The sequence below is a fragment of the Anser anser genome (genome assembly GCF_964211835.1).
Source record: "Anser anser genome assembly, chromosome: 3".
Lineage (NCBI taxonomy): Eukaryota > Metazoa > Chordata > Aves > Anseriformes > Anatidae > Anser > Anser anser.
This window is the reverse complement of record NC_139722.1, coordinates 72,324,186-72,347,758: the sequence shown is the minus strand read 5'-3', so window position 1 is coordinate 72,347,758 and position 23,573 is coordinate 72,324,186. Positions and strand designations below refer to the sequence as shown.

Genomic DNA, 23,573 nt, shown 5'->3' with positions numbered 1-23,573 from the left:
GAAAGAATGGCTTAGTAAAACTTAAGTGTCCTCATCAGGAGCCAGTGTACTACATACAGGAAAAAAAAAGCCAAATTATCTCTGTTTGTGACAGATTGTTTTCCAGTAGATTTGTACATTGCGGTCATGCCTTTTAGTAACTGAGGCCCTATAGAAACTTTCCCTACAGCTAAGCACTTCTGTAATATCTCCTGCATCCAGATTTTCTGCAGTCCTATAAATGTAATTCTGCATCTTTTGGCTCAGTATGGGCACAGGTAGGTCTTTTCTCATCTACTATCTAGTTATTTTCCTGAACCCCATAAGGGAAGCTGTCGGAAAATGTGTTCTTGTGTTGGACACTAATACTGGCAATCTTTTCAAAAGCTATTGGAGGCAGATCAGCAGATACAGTGTAAACAAGATGCCCAGGTCTCCATTTTATAAAATCAGGTAAAAAGACAATCTTTGCCTGAAGAAAAAAAACAAAACATCTTGAACTTCAGTAAATTGTCTGTGTGTGTGTGTATACATACATACATACATATATATATATTTAATTCAGCAGCACCAAAAAAAGTTCAAGGAGGACAAGCAACTTTTATTTAAGACTTTCAAGACTCTGATTCAGCTTGTTTCCCTTTCATGCAGGCTATTTCTTAAGTAAAACTTCTGTCTTTGATTGAGGCAAGCGTGTAATATTTATGCTCCAGCTTGATTTAACTTGGTGTTTTGCTGGAGCTTATTTCTCCTTGCTTCTTTACAGTGTCAGGTTGAACATATAGAAAGGGTGGGGCTGAGCTAGGGGACATCTGTCCGTTTTTAGGACAGCTGTGTATTGCCAAGTCCATGGAGCATTTATTGTAGTAACTTGACATATTTGTGCTTAAGTGAATTCTGAGTCAAGAATGGGAAAACCTTTCTGCCACATAATACAAAAGTGAGGAAGACAATTTTAGACATTTACCATAAGTGAAATAATTGTTTTGTATGCTTAATAGACATCAATTCCCATTCACGTCGAAGAGGATTTAGCTTCACTCTGTTAGAGTTAATGGTGTTTTGCTTCTGCAAGTTTTCTTCTCATTTGTGTTGCGAGTGACTCATTTGAGTGACTCTCGGCATGCAATTAAATCGTAACTTCACAAAAAAATAAATAACATTGTGGTGACTTAGTTTCTTGTGGTTAGAAAGCCTCAAATACAAATTTTGCTATGCGTTTTTTGTAGATGCTGTTGCATATTCATAGAAACTACAAAAAAAAAAATCCTGAAATTGTACTTGTGGCCATTATTTTTTTCTTTAACAAAAACCCCAAACTCTGTTTCAGATGTCCAAAAGGTGGTGCTATTATCATCTTCAATGGAAATTCCTGTTCAGACTCAGCAGGGTTTGGAACTTTCTGCACCTGCTGATCTGGATAAAACTACAACAGAGCTGGCTGACTGGTTGGTATTGATTGACCAGATGCTCAAGTCAAACATAGTCACTGTGGGAAATGCTGAAGAGATCAGCCGGACTATTGCACGAATGAAAGTATGTGTTTTAGTGATGACTAGACACTTGTAATTTCTTTACTGAATGTACAGGCTAATAATTTTTTTAAAGAAACTGCAGTAAATGCTTAACCTGCAAATTATACTTTAAAAACTGTTGATATTACACTCCTCTCCTCTCTACCATTTCCTGTTAATTCCTTGCCTGCCTTTGTGAGCAAGATGTGAGGTAGACAGCACTACTATTTTTTTGAAGAACTCCTACAAATGTCATCTTTTTAGGAATGTTTGGATAACTACAACTTCCTGTGGGTATGCAGTGTAATTTGTAATTTTATAGAATAACATGATCATAGAATCATAGAATATCCCGAGTTGGAAGGGACCTGCAAGGATCATCGAGTGCAACTCCTGGCTCCGCACAGGTCTACCCAAAAATTCAGACCATATGACTAACAGCACAGTGCAAACGCTTCTTGAATTCTGACAGGCTTGGTGCCATGACTATGTCCCTGAGGAGCCTGTTTCAGTGCGCAACAACCCTCTCAGTGAGGAACCTCTTCCTGATATCCAGCCTGACCCTCCCCTGTCACAGCTTGCCACCATTCCCTCAGGTCCTATCGCTGGTCACTAAAGAGAACGGGTTGGCGCCTGCCCCTCCACTCCCCCTCATGAGGAATCTGTAGACAGCAATGAGGTCTCCCCTCAGCCTCCTCTTTTCCAGGCTGAACAGGCCAAGTGACCTCAGCCGCTCCTCATACGTCTTCCCCTCTAGGCCCTTCACCATCTTCGTAGCCCTCCTCTCAATACTCTCCAACAGTTTCATGTCCTTTTTGTACTGTGGTGCCCAGAACTGCACACAGTACTTGAAGTGAGGCCACACCAGCGCAGAGTATGGCGGGACAATCACTTCCCTCGACTGACTAGCAATGCCGTGCTTGATGCACCCCAGGATACGGTTGGCCCTCCTGGCTGCCGGGGCACACTGCTGGCTCATATTCAACTTGCTGTCAACCACAACCCCGAGATCCCTCTCTGGGGGGCTGCTCTCCAGCGTCTCATCGCCCAGTCTATACGTATAGCTAGGGTTGCTGCGTCCCAGGTGCAGGACCCGGCACTTGCTTTTGTTAAACTTCACGCAGTTGGTGATTGCCCAGCTCTCCAATCTGTCCAGATCTCTCTGCAAGGCTTTTCCACCCTCAACAGAGTCAACAACTCCTCCAAGTTTAGTGTCAGCAAATTTGCTCAAAAAACCTTCTAGTCCTACATCCAAATCATTTATAAAAACATTGAAGAGGACTGGCCCTAAAATGGAGCCTTGAGGGACCCCACTAGTGACCATCCACCAGCCAGATGTGGCCCTATTTACCACAACCCTTTGAGCCCTGCCCGTGAGAATTGCTCACCCATCGCATGATGTTTTTGTTTAGCTTTATGCTGGACATTTTGTCCAGTAGGATCCTGTGGGAAACCGTGTCAAAAGCTTTACTGAAACCCAGAAAGATCACATCAGCTGGTTTCCTTTGATTGACTAGGTGGGTGATCTGATCATAAAAGGAAATCGGGTTAGTCAAACAGGACCTACCCCTCATGAACCCATGTTGGCTGGGACCAATGACTGCATTGTCCCCAAGGTGCGCTCCAATAACTTCAAGGATAATCTCCATAATTTTACCAGGCACTGATGTGAGAGAGACTGACAGGCCTGTAGTTGCCAGGGTCTTTCTTGCCCTTCTTGAAAATTGGTACAACATTTGCCATCTTCCAGTCTAGTGGGACCTCTCCAGATTCCCAAGATCATTGAAAAATAATTGAGAGAGATCATGCAATGACATCAGCCAGCTCCCTAAACACCCCGGGATGAATCCCATCCGGACCCATGGACTTGTATGGATCCAGGTGGAGCAGCAAATCCCGCACACGTTCAGGGTTGGTTGGGAGTTTGTCATTCCCACTGTCATGGTCCTCCAGCTCAGGGCACCCGGGGTCCCAAAGCCCATCATCAGCGTTGAAGATGGAGGCAAAGAAGGCATTAAAAGTCTGTGCTTTGCCTACGTCCTTGTCTGTGAGGAGACCTTCCGCATCAAGACTGATGTTGTCTTTGGTCCCCTTTTTTCTGTTCACATATTTAAAAAAAAAAACCAACTTTTTATTGTCTCCCACAGACCTGGCCAGCTTCAACTCTAATTGGGCTTTGGCTTTTTTCTGTCCCTACAAACACAAACAGCGTCCCTGTATTCCTTCCACGTTGCCTGACCCTCCTTCCAGCAGCCGTACACTTTCTTTTTCTGCCTAAACTCCAGTAGAAGATCCCTGGTCAGCCAGGCTGGCCTTCTGCCCAGCCTGCTTGACTTTCAATATTTTGGAATTGCCTGATCCTGTGCTTTTAGGAGGCAGTGCTTAAAGACTGACCAGCACTGACGGATGCCAACGCCTTCAAAAGCAGTTTGGGGACCTTGCTAACTTGTTCCCTGAGCAGCCTGAAGTTTGCTTTCCCCATATCCAGGGCTGAAGTTTTGGTGGCAGTTTTCCTTCTGTCACCAAAAATTTTAAACTCAACCGCTTTATGGTCACTGCGACCAAGACGGCCGCCAATTGCCATGTCCCCCACAAGACCCTCTCTGTTCTCTAGCAACAGATCTAGGAGGGCGCATTTCCTAGTTGGCTCCCTTAGCACCTGCACCAAGAAGTTATCATTGAGGTGCTTTAGGAACCTCCTGGACCTGTTCCAGTCGGCCGTGTGGTAATCCCAGTTGATGTCTGGCAAGCTGAAGTCCCCCATAAGGGCAAGCCTTTATCCTATCCCTGTAAATGTGTGTATCTGTATGGTGTGCATATATAAAAGATCAGAGCTTGGTAAGAGAATAATAAGTGGGAGAGTGAAAAGTAGATAGAATCATAGAATATCCTGAGTTGGAAGGGACCTACAGCAATCATTGAGTCCTACTCCTGGCTCTACACAGAACTACCCAAAAACCAGACCCTGTGTCTGAGAGCATTGTCCAAACGCTTCTTTAACTCTGGCATGCTCAGTGCTACAACCAGTTCCCTGGGGAGCCTGTTCCAGTGCCTGTTCTTCACTGAGAGGGTGATCCTTTTCCTGATATCTCCCTGAACCTCCCAGCTCCATGCTGTTCCTTCAGGTCCTGTCGCTGTCCCCAGAGAGCAGAGCTCAGCGCCTGCCCTTCTGCTCCCCTCGTGAGGGAGCTGCAGGCCGCCATGAGGCCTTCAGCCTCCTCTGCTCTGAGCTGAACAAACCAAGGGGTCTCAGCTGCTCCTCACACATCTTGCCCTTTAGACCCTTCATCGTCTTCATATCTCTTCTTTGGACACTAATAGTTTTATGTCCTTCTTATGTTGTGGTGCCCAAAACTGCACACAGTACTTGAGGTGAGGCCAGATGCCAGAAAATACTTTGCAATGACTGTGGTATCTGTGTGGTTTGTACAGGTTAGCCTTTACATCAGAATTTTCAGTTTTAAGTCAGAATACTTTTGCCTTTTAAAGCAGTGTTATAATACTGTGACAATTAAAGGGTTGTAATAGTGATGGAATAGCCATCTGTCTCTGAAGACATACATGTTTTGTTTTAGGTATAAATAATACAGATATTGTTGTTAACTATGTTCTGCTTTTTGTATCTAAAAATTGTATCCTAATTCTCAACAGATAACAAAAGCAGATTTGGACCAGCGGCACCCTCAGCTTGATTCTGTTTTTACATTGGCTCAAAATTTGAAAAATAAAACTTCCAGTTCAGACATCAGAACAGTGATCACAGAAAAATGTAAGTTCCTCCATTCCATGTTTGCAAATACAATGTTTCTGTGACAGTAAAATAATCTTCATATCTTTCTACTAAGCTTTTGATTTTGATCCTAGTTGAAGTTGTTTTCCTTAAAACACCTGAAAACTTAGCTATTAAATAGCTTCAGTATAGCAGTCTACTGAAAATTCTTGGAAGAAGGATTGCTACTTTTCTTCTTGACTAGCAATTTTTTTGAGGTATAAGTGTAAATATGTTTGCTGGGATTTGAAAATATCTTATGAAAAACTTGGGTTACTTGACAGACAGATCCAGGGATAAGGATTTTTTATTCCCTCATATAAAGGAGATAATAATGTGTTTATTTTTACTGAGCTATGATACACTAGACAGTTAGTAAAAAGCATGCATATGTTGTCTTAAGAGACTAACGTTGGGCTGAGCGTTAGTAGAGCTTTTAAGTCACTGATACGTACTTTAAAAAAAAAAATACTGTGAAAATTTCTTTTACTGGTACTTAACAGAAGGAAAACACAACTGACACAATTAGAAACCAAGGGACAGAATATTCTTGGAACTCCTAAGGCGTTGCCAGTTGCTAAGACTAGAGAATTCATGCAGCAGGAAATATCACAGAAGAAAAGAGAATCTATGGAACAATGGAAATATGTATTTCCCCATCTTCTTTTTTCTGCAAAGTAATTTTCCTTTGCTACATTTACATGAATTTCTTTGGTGTCCATAGAGCTTGCTGAAGATAATAATGGGCTCACAAAGCCAACAGAGTTTCAGGTGGAAACTCAGGGGAGAATAGCAGCTGTTGTAATCCAGTGGAGTCAGTCAACAAGGGGAGATCGGGTCAGTTGCAAAACATTCTTGATTCTTCACAAAAGGTGAATGAGGAATAAAGCGACTGTATTTTAAAAACTTACATTGTGCTCCCTGATAGTCATGGACATCCAAGATGGAAGCAGAGAAGCTGTGTATACTGCCAGGAATGAAGCTTCCAATAGCTACTCCAGATGTGTGTGAAGATTTTGTTACCTGTTATGAAACATGAAAGAACTGAAGGTTTCTTTAAGCTTGTAAAGGGTGATTTTGTTACAAGAGCTTAGTAGCAGTTTGCTTCACTCTGAAGAAAAGTGAAGATCAGGATTGTTTTATGCAGCTTATTTAAGTGCTGAGGGGAATATACAAATTCTATAAACTCCTGTGAATATGCTATGTGTCATTAGATTAAGCCTAATTACTCTGATATTTAGGAGCACAGACATAGAAAAGTTTCCTTCTCTGGAACTTCCTTCCCAATAACTGCGTAACTATGGGGAATTAAAAGTAATATCTAATCAGGAGTTATTTCCCACTTTGAAGCCACAGGTAGATCCTTGAGGTTACCAAGAATTTCAGTTTCTGTCCTGTTTTGGTGGAGAATGAAGAGAAGGGAAATATGTCAACAGTAGATAATTCCATTAGGAACTCCGAGTGGATAAGAGTTTTAATCCAGGCAGAGAGAGTAAGATTAACCTGTCCATATATAAGCAAAAATCTGTAACACAATCAAGAAATATTTATTCACTAATAATAACATGATAGAACTATCAAATATGTACCCATTTCAACCAAGTTGCTATTGCAGACAGCTGTTTTTCAGGGATATTTTTCCTTCCAGCTTTGTGGGGGACAGCCTAAATGCTTAGGAGACTTTTCTCTACAGTTCATCACCCAGCACGCATTGTTATACCCTTTTTTTCACTCCTGCTGTTTTTGCTTTTGCTGTTTTGGTGAAATCAGTGATCTTTCCCAGCAGCTGAGTGTTTCCTTTGAACATACTCTTTATCCAACACAGTAACATCTTTAATTAAAAAAAATATACGTGTATGCATGTGTATATATATTTATGTGCTGTTGGGGTACTGAAGCTTTTTCCTGAGTTCTTATTCAATTCACCATGACCCACATCATGCTTGAAAATTATAGTCACTTTGACAAAGGGGCTTCACTACCTCAGTCTAGGAGCTCTGTGAAGCTAAACAGAATATTGTTGAATGTATTGAATGTATTTCTTAAAGACATCTTCTTAGGCAGCTGTAATGACCTTGGATGTTTGTAAAAAGTTTAAAGTTTAAAAAAAAAAAAATCTAAAACAATGTAAATGGTAAAGTTCTCTTAAGTGGTTTACACAGCCCTTGGCATTTTTACTTCATGGAGAGTTCAAGCAACTTCATGGAGGAATAAAGTGACCTGAGTATCAAGTATGTAAGTTTTCTAATAAAGTAAAATGACGTACTTACTGGTAGGATAATTACATTTGATACATTGCTGCTGAGAATACAAATGTTCCCAACCGAAAAACCCCAAGCTGGCTTTCTTTTGTTTGCTTTTTTTTTTACATTTGCTTTTTTTACTCTAGTTCAGATGGTACAGTGCATTGCTACTAACTGTCATGTCAGGTAATAGGGAAGACCTACGTCCACCTCTGTAGACTCTCAAGTGATGCAATTTTTTTATTGGTCTGTAGGTATTAAGAAAAAAAATATGATGCTGTTCATTTCTTTCTGTCAGTCGGACTTCCTGCTTTCCCTGACGCTATTTCTTTTTGTTCTAGGCTTTTGTCATGTTTTCTTTTTCACACTTTGTTTATTGAAGGTTAAAGCTTATTTATTGATTGTCTAATGTAAGTCTATTCATTGAGACAGGAACGTGATACTTGAAGGAAATGGGGTGTGATCAATAACTTCTCTGTTGTGTAATCTACATAAGCCTGTAAAAACCTGTGGTGGAATGAAAGTGCTTAAGTAGGTTGTTACTAGAGTGTTCCTGCATTCGCCACTGTGCTGTAGTGCAGGTGCCACTAGACTACCTCCAACAAACACGCTGGGCAGTAAATCTTAGTTCACTTTGTATAAGCTGCCCAGATCTAAACAAGATTTGTTTGTGCTGGTTGAAGTTGCAAGTGCACAAGGGTGACTTGCTGGCACAGCCCTCCCTCTGCCCTAGTGCTCCCTTGGGGCCCTGCCGGTGGCACCTCTGCAGGTCAGCAGAACTGCTTCCAATGCTGTGTTTGTGAAATGGAGTTGTTACTTTTATACTGACCTGCTTAAACAAGAGGGAGACAAACACCTGCATTTTCTGTTTGCTTGTGTGAACGTGCAAATTACACGGGGAACTAAAATACAGCATGTTGAAAGGACTGTACTTGAGAGTGAGTTACGTTATTGCCTTTTGTCCTGAGAAGTAGAGTCCTTTTGTCCTGAGAGTAGTTATGGCTACTCAGTTGGTTGCCTCAAGTTTTTGATTTTCTGTGTTGCTGCCTGCAGTGGAGAAGGTAAAGAACCAGTGGGACAATACCCAGCATGGCGTGGAGGTGCGGCAGCAGCAGCTGAAGTACATGCTGACGGACAGCATCCAGTGGGATGAGCGGAGGAAAGAAATGGAGCATCTCATGGAGCAGTGTGAGGTCCGTCTGCGTATGCTCATGCAGGCCCCAAAAGAGGTGCTTGCCAAACAGATTGCAGATAACAAGGTAAGGCCATCCTACAGATGGTTTTTTCTTTCCCCCCCTCCCCCATCATACTCCTCAGTCTATGTGAATAGACTGAATCCTGTGCTGTTGGATTCATTTGATGACTGAATGTAAGATTTAGTTATAAGACTGATGTGGCAGTTCTGTCTTTTTGAGCATGATATGTTCTAAATTGTTTCTGTGTTTCTTTTTTTAATCAGACTTCCTGAGAATTGCTTTCTGGGAAGGGAACAGGTGGCATGTATGCATGGGTGTCTTTTTATAAGTGTAGTTGAAATGAGTACAGTATAGCATCAAATAAATGATTTTTCGCATTGACATTGGTGAAAGTTTCATTATGCAACCACAAAATGTAGCATGTATTATTCCATAGAAATCCATTAACAATAGTTTAATAAATCCAAGAATGGACCAATTTATTTAAAATTAGTCTGAATTTCACTTCTGAAGGGTGCCAAGCATATTCAACTCTTCTTCTTTTTTTTTTTTTTTCCCCACCTGAATCCCATGCAATCTTTGCTGCTTTTCATATCACAGCAAACCTGCTGTGATAAATCAATAACTCTGATGTCCTTTGTCCTGGTGGCTGTCTGAAAAAAGGGCAGGCTGTAGGTGTCTCAGGATGGGAACTAAAGAGACAAATCATTGAGGAGGGGGCTCTTATCGGTGCAGTACTTAGAACAGGCTTTACTAGACTTCTAAAATGTGTGTATGCGTACATGCATTCATGAAGGGACAATGCAGGGGTGCAGCTGGCTATGTAAAGAACCAGGGAGTATGGTGCTGAGAATTCCTCACTGGCCCAGGGCTATTTCAGTAATCAGTAAAACTGCATAATTTCATTGCCTTCCCTACATGAGCAAGGGATTGGAAATGGACTATCAGGTCTGCCTGTTCGCTTTCGTAAGTGAAAGTAGACCTGTACCCAAATACATCATACAGAGATCAAAATAGACAACTGATAAAAATATGTATGTATTTTTAGAAATAATCCTGAATTCAAAACTCTGTAAGGTCAAAGTACATTATAAATATCCTAATACAACAAGCAAACGGATCTAATATATTTGTTTAAAAACAAAAAACTGACAAAACAGTGGAATCAAATATTCCCGCTGTGCACTTCATTTATGCCACTTCTAGGTGTTGGTCGTATAACTATTAGCATAATTTAAACTTATTCATGCTACTGAAAATATGGAAGTGTATTTACTTCTGTTGCCAGTAAAACATAGAGGGGGTTTCTAGCCTTTGATGGTTCTAGCAAATATCATTTTTCTCATTTATTTGTGTTTTGGTTCATTGTCAGTGACACTTACTCATCAGTGACACTATCTAATAGATTTTCTTTTTAAAAGGAACTTTATTCTAGAAAAAATATGTACATTTGTTGTTTAAAAAAAAGGCAAAAAAAAGAATTTTGTAACAATAAAATGTATAATATGAAAAATAATCTGATTTCAGTTTTGCTTGACATCTCATTCTGGAATTGCTTTTTAGCTGTTAGTACAGGACTTGCATAGAGGTGACATCACGGTAGCTGCATTCAATGATCTTTCGAATAAACTTCTTCGGGAGTATCGTGATGATGACACGAGGAGGGTGAAGGAAACCACTGACCAAATGAACAATTGCTGGGTTAATCTGAACCAAAGGTAATTGCAAGGTTTTGCTATATTTGTTGCTGTTTGTCTTAAATTTGTATCCTATGTGTATCACTTACATGTATTGCAGTCTCTTCTCTGTACACTTAAGTTTACAGCAGCACTTAGCACTACTGTGGTTATTTAATCAATTGTAGTGAAGCTGAATTTTGAAGATGGAAATTCCCATGGTTTACCATGGAAGGCTTCTGTATGACTTCCAATTCCCTGTTAAATAAAAGGGGGGTGAGTGGGAGGGGTTACATTTTCTTACGTTTGGCCTCAGGTTTGCCTGTGGCTACTTTCCTCTGAAGGTCTTTGAGTAATTCTTCCTGTTCCTTGATGTTGTTATGCGCTATGTATTTGTAGTTTGTTCCTGTGCTTTCTTTTCATAAAGCAGTAAGTATTCAGCTCTGCCTTCTAATGCTTCCAGCTAATGTTCATTGTAGGCCTTTCATCTAACAGAAACTTCTCATGAACAGGGCTGCGCTTTGGTTTTCTGAGTGTGATGTGTCTGACACTCCCATCTAGAAAGTGTTTAACCATAGGAACTGAGACTTAATTGAAACTTACTTCTTCCTATTCATCCTCTATTAAGACACATTTGCAAAGAAGTATTCCAAATCTCTTACTGAAAACATGGTCCCATTTATTTTCCTATGCATAATTTTTTGTGCAAGGTAATCTAATTGCCGCAAAAAAATCTTTTTTTTATAAGCATTTTATAGATAATTTATATTAGCCTAATGTCTGATTCAGTGCCAGCAGCTTTAGAGGACAGTATGCCTTGTGGTTAGAGGAACAGGAGAGAATTGATCCTATGTATATGGGAGTAGGGTAAATGAAAACCAGAGTCTGTACATATGCTTGTATATATGTGCATGCGGAATGGGAAACTGCCTTTGTAATGACAGGTCAATTAGGTGAATAAGAGTCCTAGGTAATAAAGCCTCTGTAGGTGGTAATATGTCCTGGGAAGTGAGGGGATGAGAACTTTATATTGGCAAGCAGTAGGTTTCACCGGTAATTAAGGAAGCAGAGTAGAATGTTTTGTTATCCTCCCTTGGAGGACAATGGTATTTTTGTAGTTTTCTGCTTTTGATGTCACAAGTCTTATACAATGAGTTTCCTGGTTATTTCCATCGAGAGATGAGATACAGTACAGACAAAAATTTATATGGCTCATTCTGTGTGACAATTTGAGAGAGAATAAAAAATTATTAATCTCTAAATATTTTGAGATGTCTAACATAAGATTTTCAAGTGACAAAAACATTTCATAATTATTCAATCTGATGTGGACATCTTTTCACGGTTCTTTAAGAAAAAAAAAGCAGGCAAACAAAAAAAACTTCTAGTACATGGTGGGAAAGGCTTTGGCATACGTCAAAACTTCCTTGGCTTTTTACTTTCTGAACTAGGTCATGGTGATGAGGTCATCTCCTGAAATGACCCTTCCTGACCATTCATTTGCATCAAGATTGGGGTCTGCAGCATGTTTACCATCAGATCCTCCCTCTATGCCTCAGTAAATGAATAATATTTCCAAAAAAAAATGCCATTAACTTCATCTGAATCTACCATGAAGGCATCTGGGGACAGGGATGCAATTAGAGGGTGATGAGGAACAGCTCCTGGTTGGATTAGCAGAACCAGTAGACTACAACTCTGTACTAGTCTCATTCAAATTCAAACTTTGCAGAGTTTTGGCTAGAGCTAGCATAAAACTATCCACCTGTGTCAGAGCAGGTGATAAGAAAGAAAAGCTCCTAACTGGAAGCTTCTAATTATTTTTGAATCTGCTTAAAGTCTGGAATAATAAGCAATTGCATTCTGTTGTGTGTAACTGAAGCTTGACTCTTACCACTGGGGCTACTCTTTTGCAGTCTGCAGCCTTAGGAGATGGGTATCTGCTTTTCTGCTTTTTTTTTTTTTTTTTAATTTTTTTTTAAGTAGAGGCAGAACATCCAGGAGAAATTGGGAAGCCAGTGGGTAGCCAGAGTGTGGAGCTGCTCACTGTAACCCTGTGGAGCAGAGTAGAATTAAAAGGGGAGAATGTGCAGTGAAAGCACCTTTTCAGGGGAACGAAGGTTTTTATCTTTGCCTTTAAAGGCAATAAACAAAAATACTGGTGAGCTTTGAGCGCTGAGGAGGGCTGCATGTGACAGGTGTTGGGACAGACAGGGACTGGACCTGAGCGTAAGGATAGATCTGTATTTACAGCATACTGCATTAAAAAGCCACTTGTGGCAATACCTGTACCTGGAGGCTGCAGAAAGGGTCCTTAGTAGCGTTACCTGGGATAATCGGTCCTGAGTAGCACCTCAAGAATGCTCTCAGGAAGGCTGGCCATGGAATGCAAAGTCAGAGCAAAAAGGTTGGCATTAAGGGGTTGAAGCTCCCCAGCTTGACATTTTGTAAATTGAATAGTCTGTCCAATGGCTATTTTCTGTTTTTTGTATTGCAAGGTGAAACCATAGTAGTTCTATGCACTTCTGCTGCCTTGGTAGTCAATTGTAGTTGACGTCTAGACTGTCTCAAGTGTTCTTCCCTGACTTCCTTTTGATCACTCACTTGCATGCACTGCAGAGTTTTATTTTAAATCTGAAAAAATAATTGGGTGGAACAGAAACCTGAAATGGTGCTATGAAAGCTTAAATGCTACAGGTACAATTATTTTTTTTCCTTGGTCATGTCTTTGCTAATAGAATTTACGTAGACCTTCTCCCCTATCACTGAATTAAGTGAAGTTAGCTGTGGTTATATAGGATTCCACAGGTTTTCCTCACGTTTAATTCTTGTGTCCTGGAACGACTCTGTCTTTCTGAGACTGTTCTAATCGTATTAGAATTCTTGGAGAACCCGCATCATCTTTTTGGCTTGGGGAGTAGTTAATAGCGTCACAGAATTCTCCACCAAGTTCTATATTATTTTTGAGGCCTTTGCTGGAATGAAATGAAAGTATTTTGGGTCTGCTCGTAAAACTGTTGCTCACTTCTGCTGTGTAGCTCCTCTTTAAAAGCCTCCATGTAATCTTAGAACATTGATTGTAAATCCATTGATTTATGCTGCTGGAATGCATATTTAGTGTAAGGAATGATTTTCAGCTTTAATTCACATATCATGACAGCACTGGGACTCTAATAAAAGGATTTTTTTTCCCTTTAATTTCAACCAAGCAGAAAGTTTGAGGAATTAAAACTTTGGACTGAAGATGACACTCTTCAATGAATGTTATTAGCTACAAAGTTCAGGTTGTCTCAATTCCCATCTAGAACATCAGTACTTAGACTTAGAGATCTGGGTCACTTACAGTGTTTCATCCTTCGGGGCTTTTCTTTTTCTTTGAAGGTCACCTCTATTACCAGTCCATTCTTCCTGTTGTCACTCCTGTTCTGACACCTTTGGCCTTAACCCCCTGCTAGGGAAGAAAATCCCTGCAGAGGGAGAGGGTTTTGAAGTCGGAGCTCATAAGTGCTTTTACTTTACGTTTTTCTCACAGTTCCTTGCTGTGTTCTAATTTTTGAGCTGATGCTTGTTATTTTTTCTAGGCGATATATTTATCAAACGCTTCGTCGTCCCTGGCGTGCTATTTAGTATTTTTCCTCAAGAGTTGGCAGAGCATGCCAAAGCTTCAGAAGTGAGAATGAAGACTTCTTGCCCTGCTACTCATTTGCTAGTAGCCAGACTTGGGGAGGCATGAAGTCAAGAATGATACACAAAATCTCATTTTGAATAAAGCAATTGTTAACAAGTGACGTAAGACCTAAGCTCCTAATGCTGAGGATGTGACTTATCTTACTGCAGGTAGTCTAGAAAATTCAGTTGGTTATGCTAATATTTAGGAACATAAGCCTGGCAGAACGGAGTTTGCATCAGATGTTCTTGCTGCCCTTGAAGGAAAATAACTTTTCCTTGCATCTGTGTTTCCTGATGTGCTAGAGTACCTGCTTTGAAACTTCATCCTGAATGGTACCAAACATCTGCAGCTTCTTTAAAAAGAATATTTTAGCTAGTGTTGGATTTCAGGATTCTAAATATAGTGATTCTGTAATACTGCTGAGCAGGACTGTTTCCCCACAGTGTTGCAAGGAGGAAAGAAAGCCTAGGGAAACGAGGAGGAAGCAGAATACACCCATGTTTGATGGGCCTTTCTGGAGAAAGGTTTTCACCTAATGCAAAAATATCAAATAATGAGTGTTTTGGCCTTGTCTTGCTTGAAATGTTTCACTTTACCCTTGAAAACTTACAACATGATTGGTGTTTGATGTGGAAATAAAATTGAACTTCCTACTTAGATAGCAGCAGTATTGTAGGTTGTAGCCCTGGCAGGGATTTCTGTACACTGTGCTGGTGGGACGGGTTGTTTCCTTTCTCCTCACTGTGGGAGAAGGGATGCTGCGGAATAACGGGATGAAATTCAGCTTGTCACGCTTCAAGAAACTTTGTTAATCAGAGCTTTTAAAATTGCTGACTATTGCAGTTTTCAATCTGTGTTTCATTTCAATGACAAGGAAACAGTTCTGTTATGCAGCCATACAATCTGATCTTTTTTTTTAGGAGATCTGTTGAAGTTGCTTACCTATAATCTATGGGTTTTGAACAAATTCCTTGGATGTGAAAAAATCCTGTTACAACCAAAAACAATTCTATGTTTGTAGAACTGGAGATCTTTTGGATAAGTTAAAAATTTGGACACCCCTCTGTCAGTCTTTTATTTAAGTATGTTCGGTATGGGTTGACCGTTACGACAGTAAGGTGTTACTCTGAGTCATAGTGTCAAAAGTCTTGCCTTTTAGCGGAGAGGACTAGGTATTTGGCTTTCCACCCTCAGCACTTTAACTCTTGCAGTAGACACTAATTGAAGGGCATGTTTCTGCTCACCATAGAAGAAAATTCCCCCAAGCCCTCAGTGTTTCTACTCCACGTGATTTTTGTTGATGAGGAAAAGCATTTGCACTTTTCATATATGGGAATAAATTCTACTGGTTGGGGTAGCATAAGCCTGTGATGATAATGCTCAAAAAGGAGATAACTTTGTTTCTTCCACATGTGTTCTTTCAAAGTGCTGTGAAATACAAAACAATCTCAAAACATCTGTTCATAGTCATAATGATCAGAGTGGTATAAAATAAAATGAACGGAGGTATAAATAATAATAAAACAAGCTGCTGCAGATGTATAGTTTCTTCATAAAGAGAAGTTTCAGGTTATCTTTTAGTAGTTTCATTTTGATGTGTATAATACTGGGGGAACATCTGACGCCTGTTGTTTTGTTTTCAGAGCCGTTGATAGGCAGAATTTCTTGGAGACAGAGCTGAAGATGGTGCAGGCCTCACACAAGGATCTGGAAAGCCTCCTCAAGTGGCTTCAAGAGGCAGAGACGACAGTTAATGTTCTCGCAGATGCATCCCAGCGTGAGAACACTGCTCAGGACAGTGCCTGTGTAAAGGAACTCAGAAAGCAGATGCAGGTGAGAAACTAAACAGCGTTTCTGTTATTTGTGCTTTTCCTTAATGGCAAGTGTTATAAAGGAAAGCTAGTTTCACCTACTGGAGAGGGGAAACTAGCCTATTGGAAGGTTCTTAAAAACAGTATCTTAGAAGTCAAGTGTGTGAAGGAAGCAAGTTTTTTTCTCTAAGGTTTGAAACGTGTATTTTGAGAACATTTGTGGCACTCAGGGCTCTTAAATGTCCTTGGATGGTGACTGTATTCAGGAAGTGTGGGAGGGAGAAGGCGTAGGAGGGAGAGAGAGGAGATGGGTTCAGCCTTCATTAAGGGTACAATGTATTGAGGGAAAACAGGAATAAAAAGTGGAGACCTGACAGCTTTTCTTAATATTATTGTATTGGCCTGTGTTGGGGAAAAAAAAATGAGCATCACAGTATTTTGTGCTTCTATGAAGCACGAATTTCTGTTGTCCAGTCTATCTGATATGAATGCTTTCGTGTGTCATCTCTCTCCTGAATGTTTTAATATATTTTTTCCTTCAATTAGTTTTCCTTATTTAGCATAGATATTTTGGCATGCACAAAACTGGGAGGCTAGACCAGCTATGAAATCCCATGCTCTGTGTTCGGAGTAGTATATTCTGTGGTCTAAATTCATGGAGTTTGAACAGCTCATAATAGGGGGAAAAAAAAAAAAAGCTGCTGCTATCAGTAGTGTTCTTAATCTGAACATACCTGCATTGAAATTAAGTGAAACAAGACAGTTTAAAGTATCTTGTAGCAAACTACTCATTGTAATCATAAAGAAGAGAATGGTATATTGTGGAGGCTTGTGTCCCTGCAAGATGACATGTCAGTCAACAACATTTATATGATTATGGTCAGTCGGGGAACTCATCTGTAGAGATGTCTCTCTGACACCAAGATAAAGCTGTTATTTTGCAATTTACTCTGGTTGGCTATATACAGCTGCGAAGTACCCTGCGCATGGAAGATTGTTCACTCTCCTTCGTTGTGCTGCAGTCTGGTTAAAATTGCCGGAGTAGTTTCATGTGAGGGGAGTAGTGCTGGACGAGACTGCTTGCTGTGCGGGCAGGTCCATCACCAGCTCTTGATCCATGCCCCTTGTCCTGGCTTGTGACCACTGGCAGGTTACAAGGCAGATGGAGGTGCTTGGGCATGGCCTCCCCTTCTTCAACATCCTCTTAGCTGATATTATCTGCCTTTGTCTATGACTGTTTGCTTCTGTTCACCGTGCAGATGAAGTATACTCAACTTAGCCATAGCTTTACATAGTATTTTGAACTTCTTCCAACTACTGAAGGCAGTTAAGAAGAGCGCACGTCAAAGACTGTGGTAGCGTAATGGCTTCTGAAATGAACTCTCTTCCTCTACTAATTTTCAGTGTCGCATTAAATACAACTGAAACATTCACCTCATGTCACTGGTAAACACTCCAAAATCAACATGTCTGTTTTTAAATATTTGTTGAAATGAACTCTTAAAATAAAATGAAGCTGTAACTTCTTGCTACAGCAAGGTACACCTTATAAAATAAATAAATCCAGCCCTCTTCCTTCCAAGGTCTTAAGGTTAATATCTGGTTAAACAAAGATCATTTCCTCCTGTTGAGTGGTACAAAATAACATTGTTCTCTTTGTAGTTTGCTGAATATGTGAAGAAGCATTTCTTCTGAATGGTTATAAGAGTGCAGGACTTGTAACTTTCTCTGTTCTATGTGCCTCTGCCCACAGGACCTATGCACTGAGTTAAAGTTCACTGTGAGCTTAGGGTATGGTAAATTGTAGGTGAAATACAGCTGAAAGCAGACAAAATATGATTTTTTCCTGTTATAAGTCATGCATTTTCAAAATTAGATGATCTGCTAAACTAGAGTGTGTGTGGAGCAGTGGGGGTTGGAACCGTCTTCCATTACATTGTAGGGCTAACTTATTTGGCTGCAGCTCATCGCTCAGTAGTGGAGTCAGTGATCTGGGGTCTGTTGAAGCCTTCTTCTGACTTCCATTACAACAGTACTGTACAAATAATCCCAACATGAGTGAGGCAGGAGGTAATGATATTTATTTTTTTTTGAAAGGGAGGAAGTTCAGTTATAGCATCAGTCTTTTTAATTCATTCCGTCAGTATCATAATGTTGCAGAAGGCTTTCCTTTTAAGTTAGAGCCTAAACACCCCAGTTTGTGTTGGTCACTATCCAAAATGTTCAGCAATCACCTGAAAGAGGTTAAAACCTAACTTGAAACAAGATGCTGAAAATGAGCTAGGAAATAGAAATAACACTGGGACAATGTGAGTAAAGGTCTGTGCCTACCATTGTGAAGGTGTTCAGAATAACTTGTTTTATTGTCTTGTTGGTTTTAACTTACTAGTCATGGGCTGTGCTTGTCTCGCTATGATTTGAACTGGTATGCTAGCTGGAAAGGAAAAAAAGCAGAACTGAAACAATAGAGCAGGTGTGGGTTGTGGACACTTTTACGAAGAGTTGTGAGCCCCTGCAAACTTATTTCTGAATGCTTCAGTGTTCTGGGACCTGTGCTGCTTCACAGGTTTCTTCAAAAAAAAAAAAAAAAGTTTATTAGCAGTGTATCAGCTAATGATGCTAGGCTAGAGCTGAAAAGCTAAAGTAACAGACTTGTGGTGATGGAGGAGAGCAGGTGTAAGGCAGGAGCAAGACAGAATGGGGGAATAGTTGTAAATTTCTAAAACCAGAGCTGAATGAACACTCGGTTACATCAAAATAATGGTGGCAGTGGTGCTGGGGGGATCAGGAACAGAACTGAGACATGACAGAAGAAAACATGAAAAACAAGTTGGTGTAGACTGTTAGAAATACTGATTCAGTTCTTAAAAATAAATAAATATCAGGATGAAAAGGTATGTTAACTGAAGTGGATGGGAACAGTTTTTAAATCTGTCCTGTATGAAAAACCTGTGCCCAGCACTCATCCTTTCGGCTGGGAAGTGCCTGAGAAGAGGCATACCAGCATGTAAAGCACAGGCACTGAAGCTGTGAAGTTCCCAGGGTCCCATGAACTTGTCAGACTCAATGCTGCCTTCACTTGGTGCCTCCGCACCGTGCTGACTGATGTGCTTGAAGTGTGTGTACGTGTTCATGTGGCAACGTACACAGTACAAAGTACAGTTACTTGTAATACTTGTAATAGTGTCTTCAGATTCCAAATTGAGACAAAAATGTGATATGCTTTGAAATGTGATATGCTTTGAGTTTAGAGTAATTTAACTTAGGAGTAAACAGATGAATTACATTTAGATCTTTATTCAACTGAAACTATTAAATAAGCTTGCAGTAAGAATTATCACAGTCTTTGTATTGTACAGTATCTTTAATTCTCATGGAAATAATGGTTTGCATCTTCTTCCATACGGTGATCTATCTTGTAGAAAAAAGTTGTTTTCTATTTTTATATATATTTTTTTTAGTATTTCTCATCTCATAGCTCCCTTCCTATCTGTCCAGAAAGACTGATGTTACAGATCTGTTAATAACCCCAAGAGAGGGGAAAGACAGTCAAAGCCCCAGGCTGAGAATACACATAATTTCCTATTCTTCTTGATACATGTTGATGTAACTTACTCTGGGGGAATTTTTTTCATTAATTGATTTTTTGGTTTTATTACAGAGAGCGTGTATCAGACTTGGTGTTGTTTTCTTCATTTGTTTTCCCTTTTGGATCTTGTTTGGTAGAAGCTATATCAATGCGCATATCAGTTTGTGGTGAATTCTTCCTTCCTGAGGGAACTGTACTTTCTAGATGGGCTTGAGAAGATGATACGGTTTTGATCAGTCTTCCCTGATACTGTGGCATCTAATCTGTATTGAGACAGTCATCCTCTGCTTACTCTCTGTTCCGCCACCTGCGGTGTTGATGGTGGCCTTCCCCGAACATTTGCCCCAGCAGCCCCTCCAACACAGATGTAAGCAGATGGATCGTACCACCTCCGGAAGGCGCAAGGAATAGCTGCCTCTGGTTGTGCTGCAGTGTCGCCACACCTAGGGGCATGCTGGCTGTGTTGCACTGGGAGTGCCTTGATGGTAGCAAAACGCTTCCATGCTCTCGGATGTCCTGCTGCCATCCTTAGATGGCTTAAATAATTCTGCTATGTCATGGGAAAAACATGAACGTGGTGTTAGCTCTTCGGAATCAAGGCTGGCTAGAAACAGGGTGGTGGCATGACCGTACGCTTTCAGTTTGGCAAAACCCTTCTTTCTTGTCCTAATGAGCCATTCAGGGAAAGACTTAAATTGGAAACGGCTCCTGAAAACCATTCCTACTTTCTGATGTGAGTGAGAATCCTTTGAGATCTCTTTGACTAAATTAGCTCTAAGCAAGTTTTCCTAGTAGAGAGGTTTACCCCCTGCAGTTTTTCCTTTTGTATTGGATAATCTAGTTTTGAGAAGCGCCCGTGTGATTTATTAGCCTTTAGCGTATGGCTGATATAATTAGGGCAGGTATCCCTCTGCTCCTCTCGGAAGATTTATAACACAGTCTGTTATTCACTCACTACAGCTCTGCCAGAGCTGCTGCGTTCAGTCTGAGAGCGAGAGCATCCTTTGCCAGAGTGAGGGAGCAAATGCTCAGTCTGCCGATCGAAAGCAGCTACTGAAGGAGAACAACCGTGGTGGTACACGGGAGCTGTCTTCCTGAAGGAATTCCTATTTTGTTTCCACAGCTTTCATGCTTAAATTAATAACCTTTCCTGGCTATTTAGTGCACTCCTGAATGGTGGCAGATACTCGGCTGCTCAACAACTTCATTTACTCTCTGCACGGGCAGAGCTGAGCAATACCGGTTAGAAGGAGCTGTGAAGAATTTTATTTATTTTTTTTTGCATTTGCTTCTCGTGGTTATTTTGTGAGAGAAACTTACGGTGTATCAACCTCCTTTGCCTTTGAAACGTATAAAGCCTGTAGCTCTCAAAAGCAGTCCTGGAAGAGAGCATGCTCAGAAAGCTGGCAAATCATTGTCCAGTGACCGGGAGGAAATGATAGTTGCTCTTCATTTATAATGCAAATTCTGAGGTGTCTTCAGAAGTGTGGCAAACTTAAAATGATGGCTGTGGTGAGAACGTCTCTGCAGAAAGTTGTGGTGTTGTTGCATCGTTTACAGAGGATGGCAGTTTCTTCTCCACGTTACCAGAAGCTGTGTAAGGTAAGAAATGCAAGACCTGAATCTTGAGAGCATCTAATGCTTTTCTCTCTTTTATCTTTTTTTGAGATAAAAAGAAAAAAGAAGTCAGAATGGAATGAGTGTCAAAAGTACCTTAAGCTATATAGTGTGTTTTTAAAGCCATGTTCTCATGTGCAAGCTTTGTTAAAGAATGTTATTAAAAAACAAAGAAGTGCTTGTCAATTAGTAATACAGTTAAGAAAAAAAGTGCTATGTTGTTTACCATTTACATGTCTGGAAGGAAACTGTTAACGTTCAGTTATCTTCTGTAAACTGCTACCACATCTTTTCCAAAGGAGTTGGTTAATTCTTGATAAATGCAGTGATTTAACTCCAAGGTACCCATTATGTAGAGGAACTGCATTATATAATGATAATGCCCGGTGTTTTTGCTTCTGAGCTTAATGAAACTTTTCATCAGGAATGAGTTCAGCAGGCTCATAATACATAATATGCAGCTACGAAATTTTGACTTCACCTCCAGTATCTATAGAGTTCTTTTGTGGGGGGCATACAAAGGGAAAGGAAAAGTTGCCCAAAAAGCATGTTGACCCAGACTGCCGCTCACATGGGTATTTTTGCCGTTACCTGTTTTGGTGGCTGACTGCTTCCACAAGACTGTTCATGTGTCGTTGGTTTTGCACAGGTGCAGTGCTTGAGAACTTCAGTACTGTGGTAATGATCTAAGCTACCCAGTAAAAATAAGCTTTTTAAGCATGTTAATCACTCACCAGATTAAAACAAAAAGGTAAAAATCAACTGTGGTATGTGAAGTCAATGAGTGAATACTGCCACGGTGTTCCTGCGAGGAGTGGTCGTACCATGGGGTGCTGTTGGACTTTAATGCAAGGGTCCTGCTTTGTAACTTTGGCTGAATACAAGATTGGAGAGGCCTTCAGCTGTGTACTGACATAACCGTATATAAATTCTATTCAGCTGCTTTTGAACTTGTTTTTCATTCTCGCTGCCTGTGATACTTTAAAGCTGCCTGTGTTTTTTGGTGAAAGTCTGTCTGAGTTTGCATACAAAGTGGGACCAACGTGCACAAACACACTTAGGAAGCCAATTCTTGTTCCAGTGATAAAGCAAAGCCACTGTAACTCATCATGTTTGCTTCAATCCGATATGCATTTTATGAGAAACATGTGTTATGAGAAATACAAAATCTACATAAAGTAAAAGAGATCTCACCTTTAGGTTAGAGCTTGGAAGTACGAAGAGGATGTAATGCAGTGTCTGGTTCGTAACAGTGAAGTTCGTAGAAGTTGTGGCATATAGGGAACAGCATGGCATTTTCACATGGGTATTTCAGTGTGCTTCTGTTTACAAAGCTGTAGAGGTGTTTCTTCATTATGAAGAACAACAGAGAGTAGTTTGTGTGCATACAAGCTATTGTAACAGGCACGCCTCAGTTACTCTCGTCTATCATTGAAGAGCTCTGCTTGCTTTTGTGAATAACACAACTTTTTATTTACTTAATGTAAAGGCATGCTTTTTGATTGTCTTCTCATAAAGGCTAGGAAAGTAACAGTGCTTTAAAACCTGTTCAGTCACATTTTTGTATGTAAACTTGTTTATAACAATGTTTGTCAAACAAGAACTGTTTAGTGACTTGCAGTAAAAATTATTTGCTAATTGGAATGAGAGCCTAATAAATGGTTGGAGACCTAACTTGAGTTTAAACCTTCCCAAGGGGTAGCAAAATGCTTCTCAAAAGCTGTTAATAAAGTATATTTTATGATTCCACGCAGCAATAGCCTCAGGCATTTTAGCGTAGCTAAATTACACATTGTATGTTTTTGTGTTTTTTTTTTTTTCCCCTCCCCTTAAAAAGTCCTGCTGCTGTTTTCTCAGGTGTGTTAGGCGCAGCTTACTGAAAGTAGAATTGTTGTTGGTCTGCCTGTGGAGTTAAATCAGATACTGACTGGGGAAAAAGGACTGTTTTACAATCCCAGTCACTTCCAGCAGGTGTCAATGTAAGGCAGTGATATATGGGAGTCTGGTGATGGAAATGTTAATGCTTAGATGAAAAAATGCTACAGAAATTACAGATTAAAAGCAAACCTGATAGAGGGCCAGTAAGGATTTCTGGTAGTGTTCTATATACTTCTGTCTTCTTCATTTCACAAGTTTTCATATGTTGTGCGAACTCTGTGGGTACACAAATATAGTTCAGTTCTGCCTAAGAGAAGCTATTTACTACAGAGGAAATGCCTTATTGTTTCATAAACTAGTATCTAAATGTTTGATGCAAAGTGTCTTCTGAAGCTAACAGCATGTCAATGAAATAAACATTTAAAAAAGTGCCAATGAAATATTTAAAGCAAATTCTTGAAGTTAGTGTTTGTCTATTTTTAAGCACACTATTTATAAAAGAACAGACTTCTGTAGGCTTTATTATTAAACTACTGAATATATTCAAAATTGTTCCTTTCATTAGCAGATTCATATAATAGTAACTCTCAGCATTCATAGTCTTCATGTGGCAAATTTCTTATAAGGAGGA

At 40.1% G+C, this 23,573-nt stretch overlaps 1 protein-coding gene across 4 annotated transcripts in view; it reads left to right on the top strand.

Annotated features, from left to right (window-relative positions):
* UTRN (utrophin) overlaps positions 1 to 23,573 on the top strand; it is a gene marked incomplete at its 3' end in the record, with an annotated part of 371,669 nt that overhangs the window by 144,188 nt on the left and 203,908 nt on the right. For all 4 annotated transcript variants that reach the window (XM_083828444.1, XM_083828443.1, XM_083828445.1 and 1 more), the window contains 5 exons: positions 1,310 to 1,515; positions 5,145 to 5,262; positions 8,559 to 8,764; positions 10,265 to 10,419; positions 15,691 to 15,880. In XM_083828444.1, coding sequence (XP_083684570.1) covers positions 1,310 to 1,515; positions 5,145 to 5,262; positions 8,559 to 8,764; positions 10,265 to 10,419; positions 15,691 to 15,880 — 875 coding nt within the window. The remainder of the gene's footprint in view (positions 1 to 1,309; positions 1,516 to 5,144; positions 5,263 to 8,558; positions 8,765 to 10,264; positions 10,420 to 15,690; positions 15,881 to 23,573) is intronic.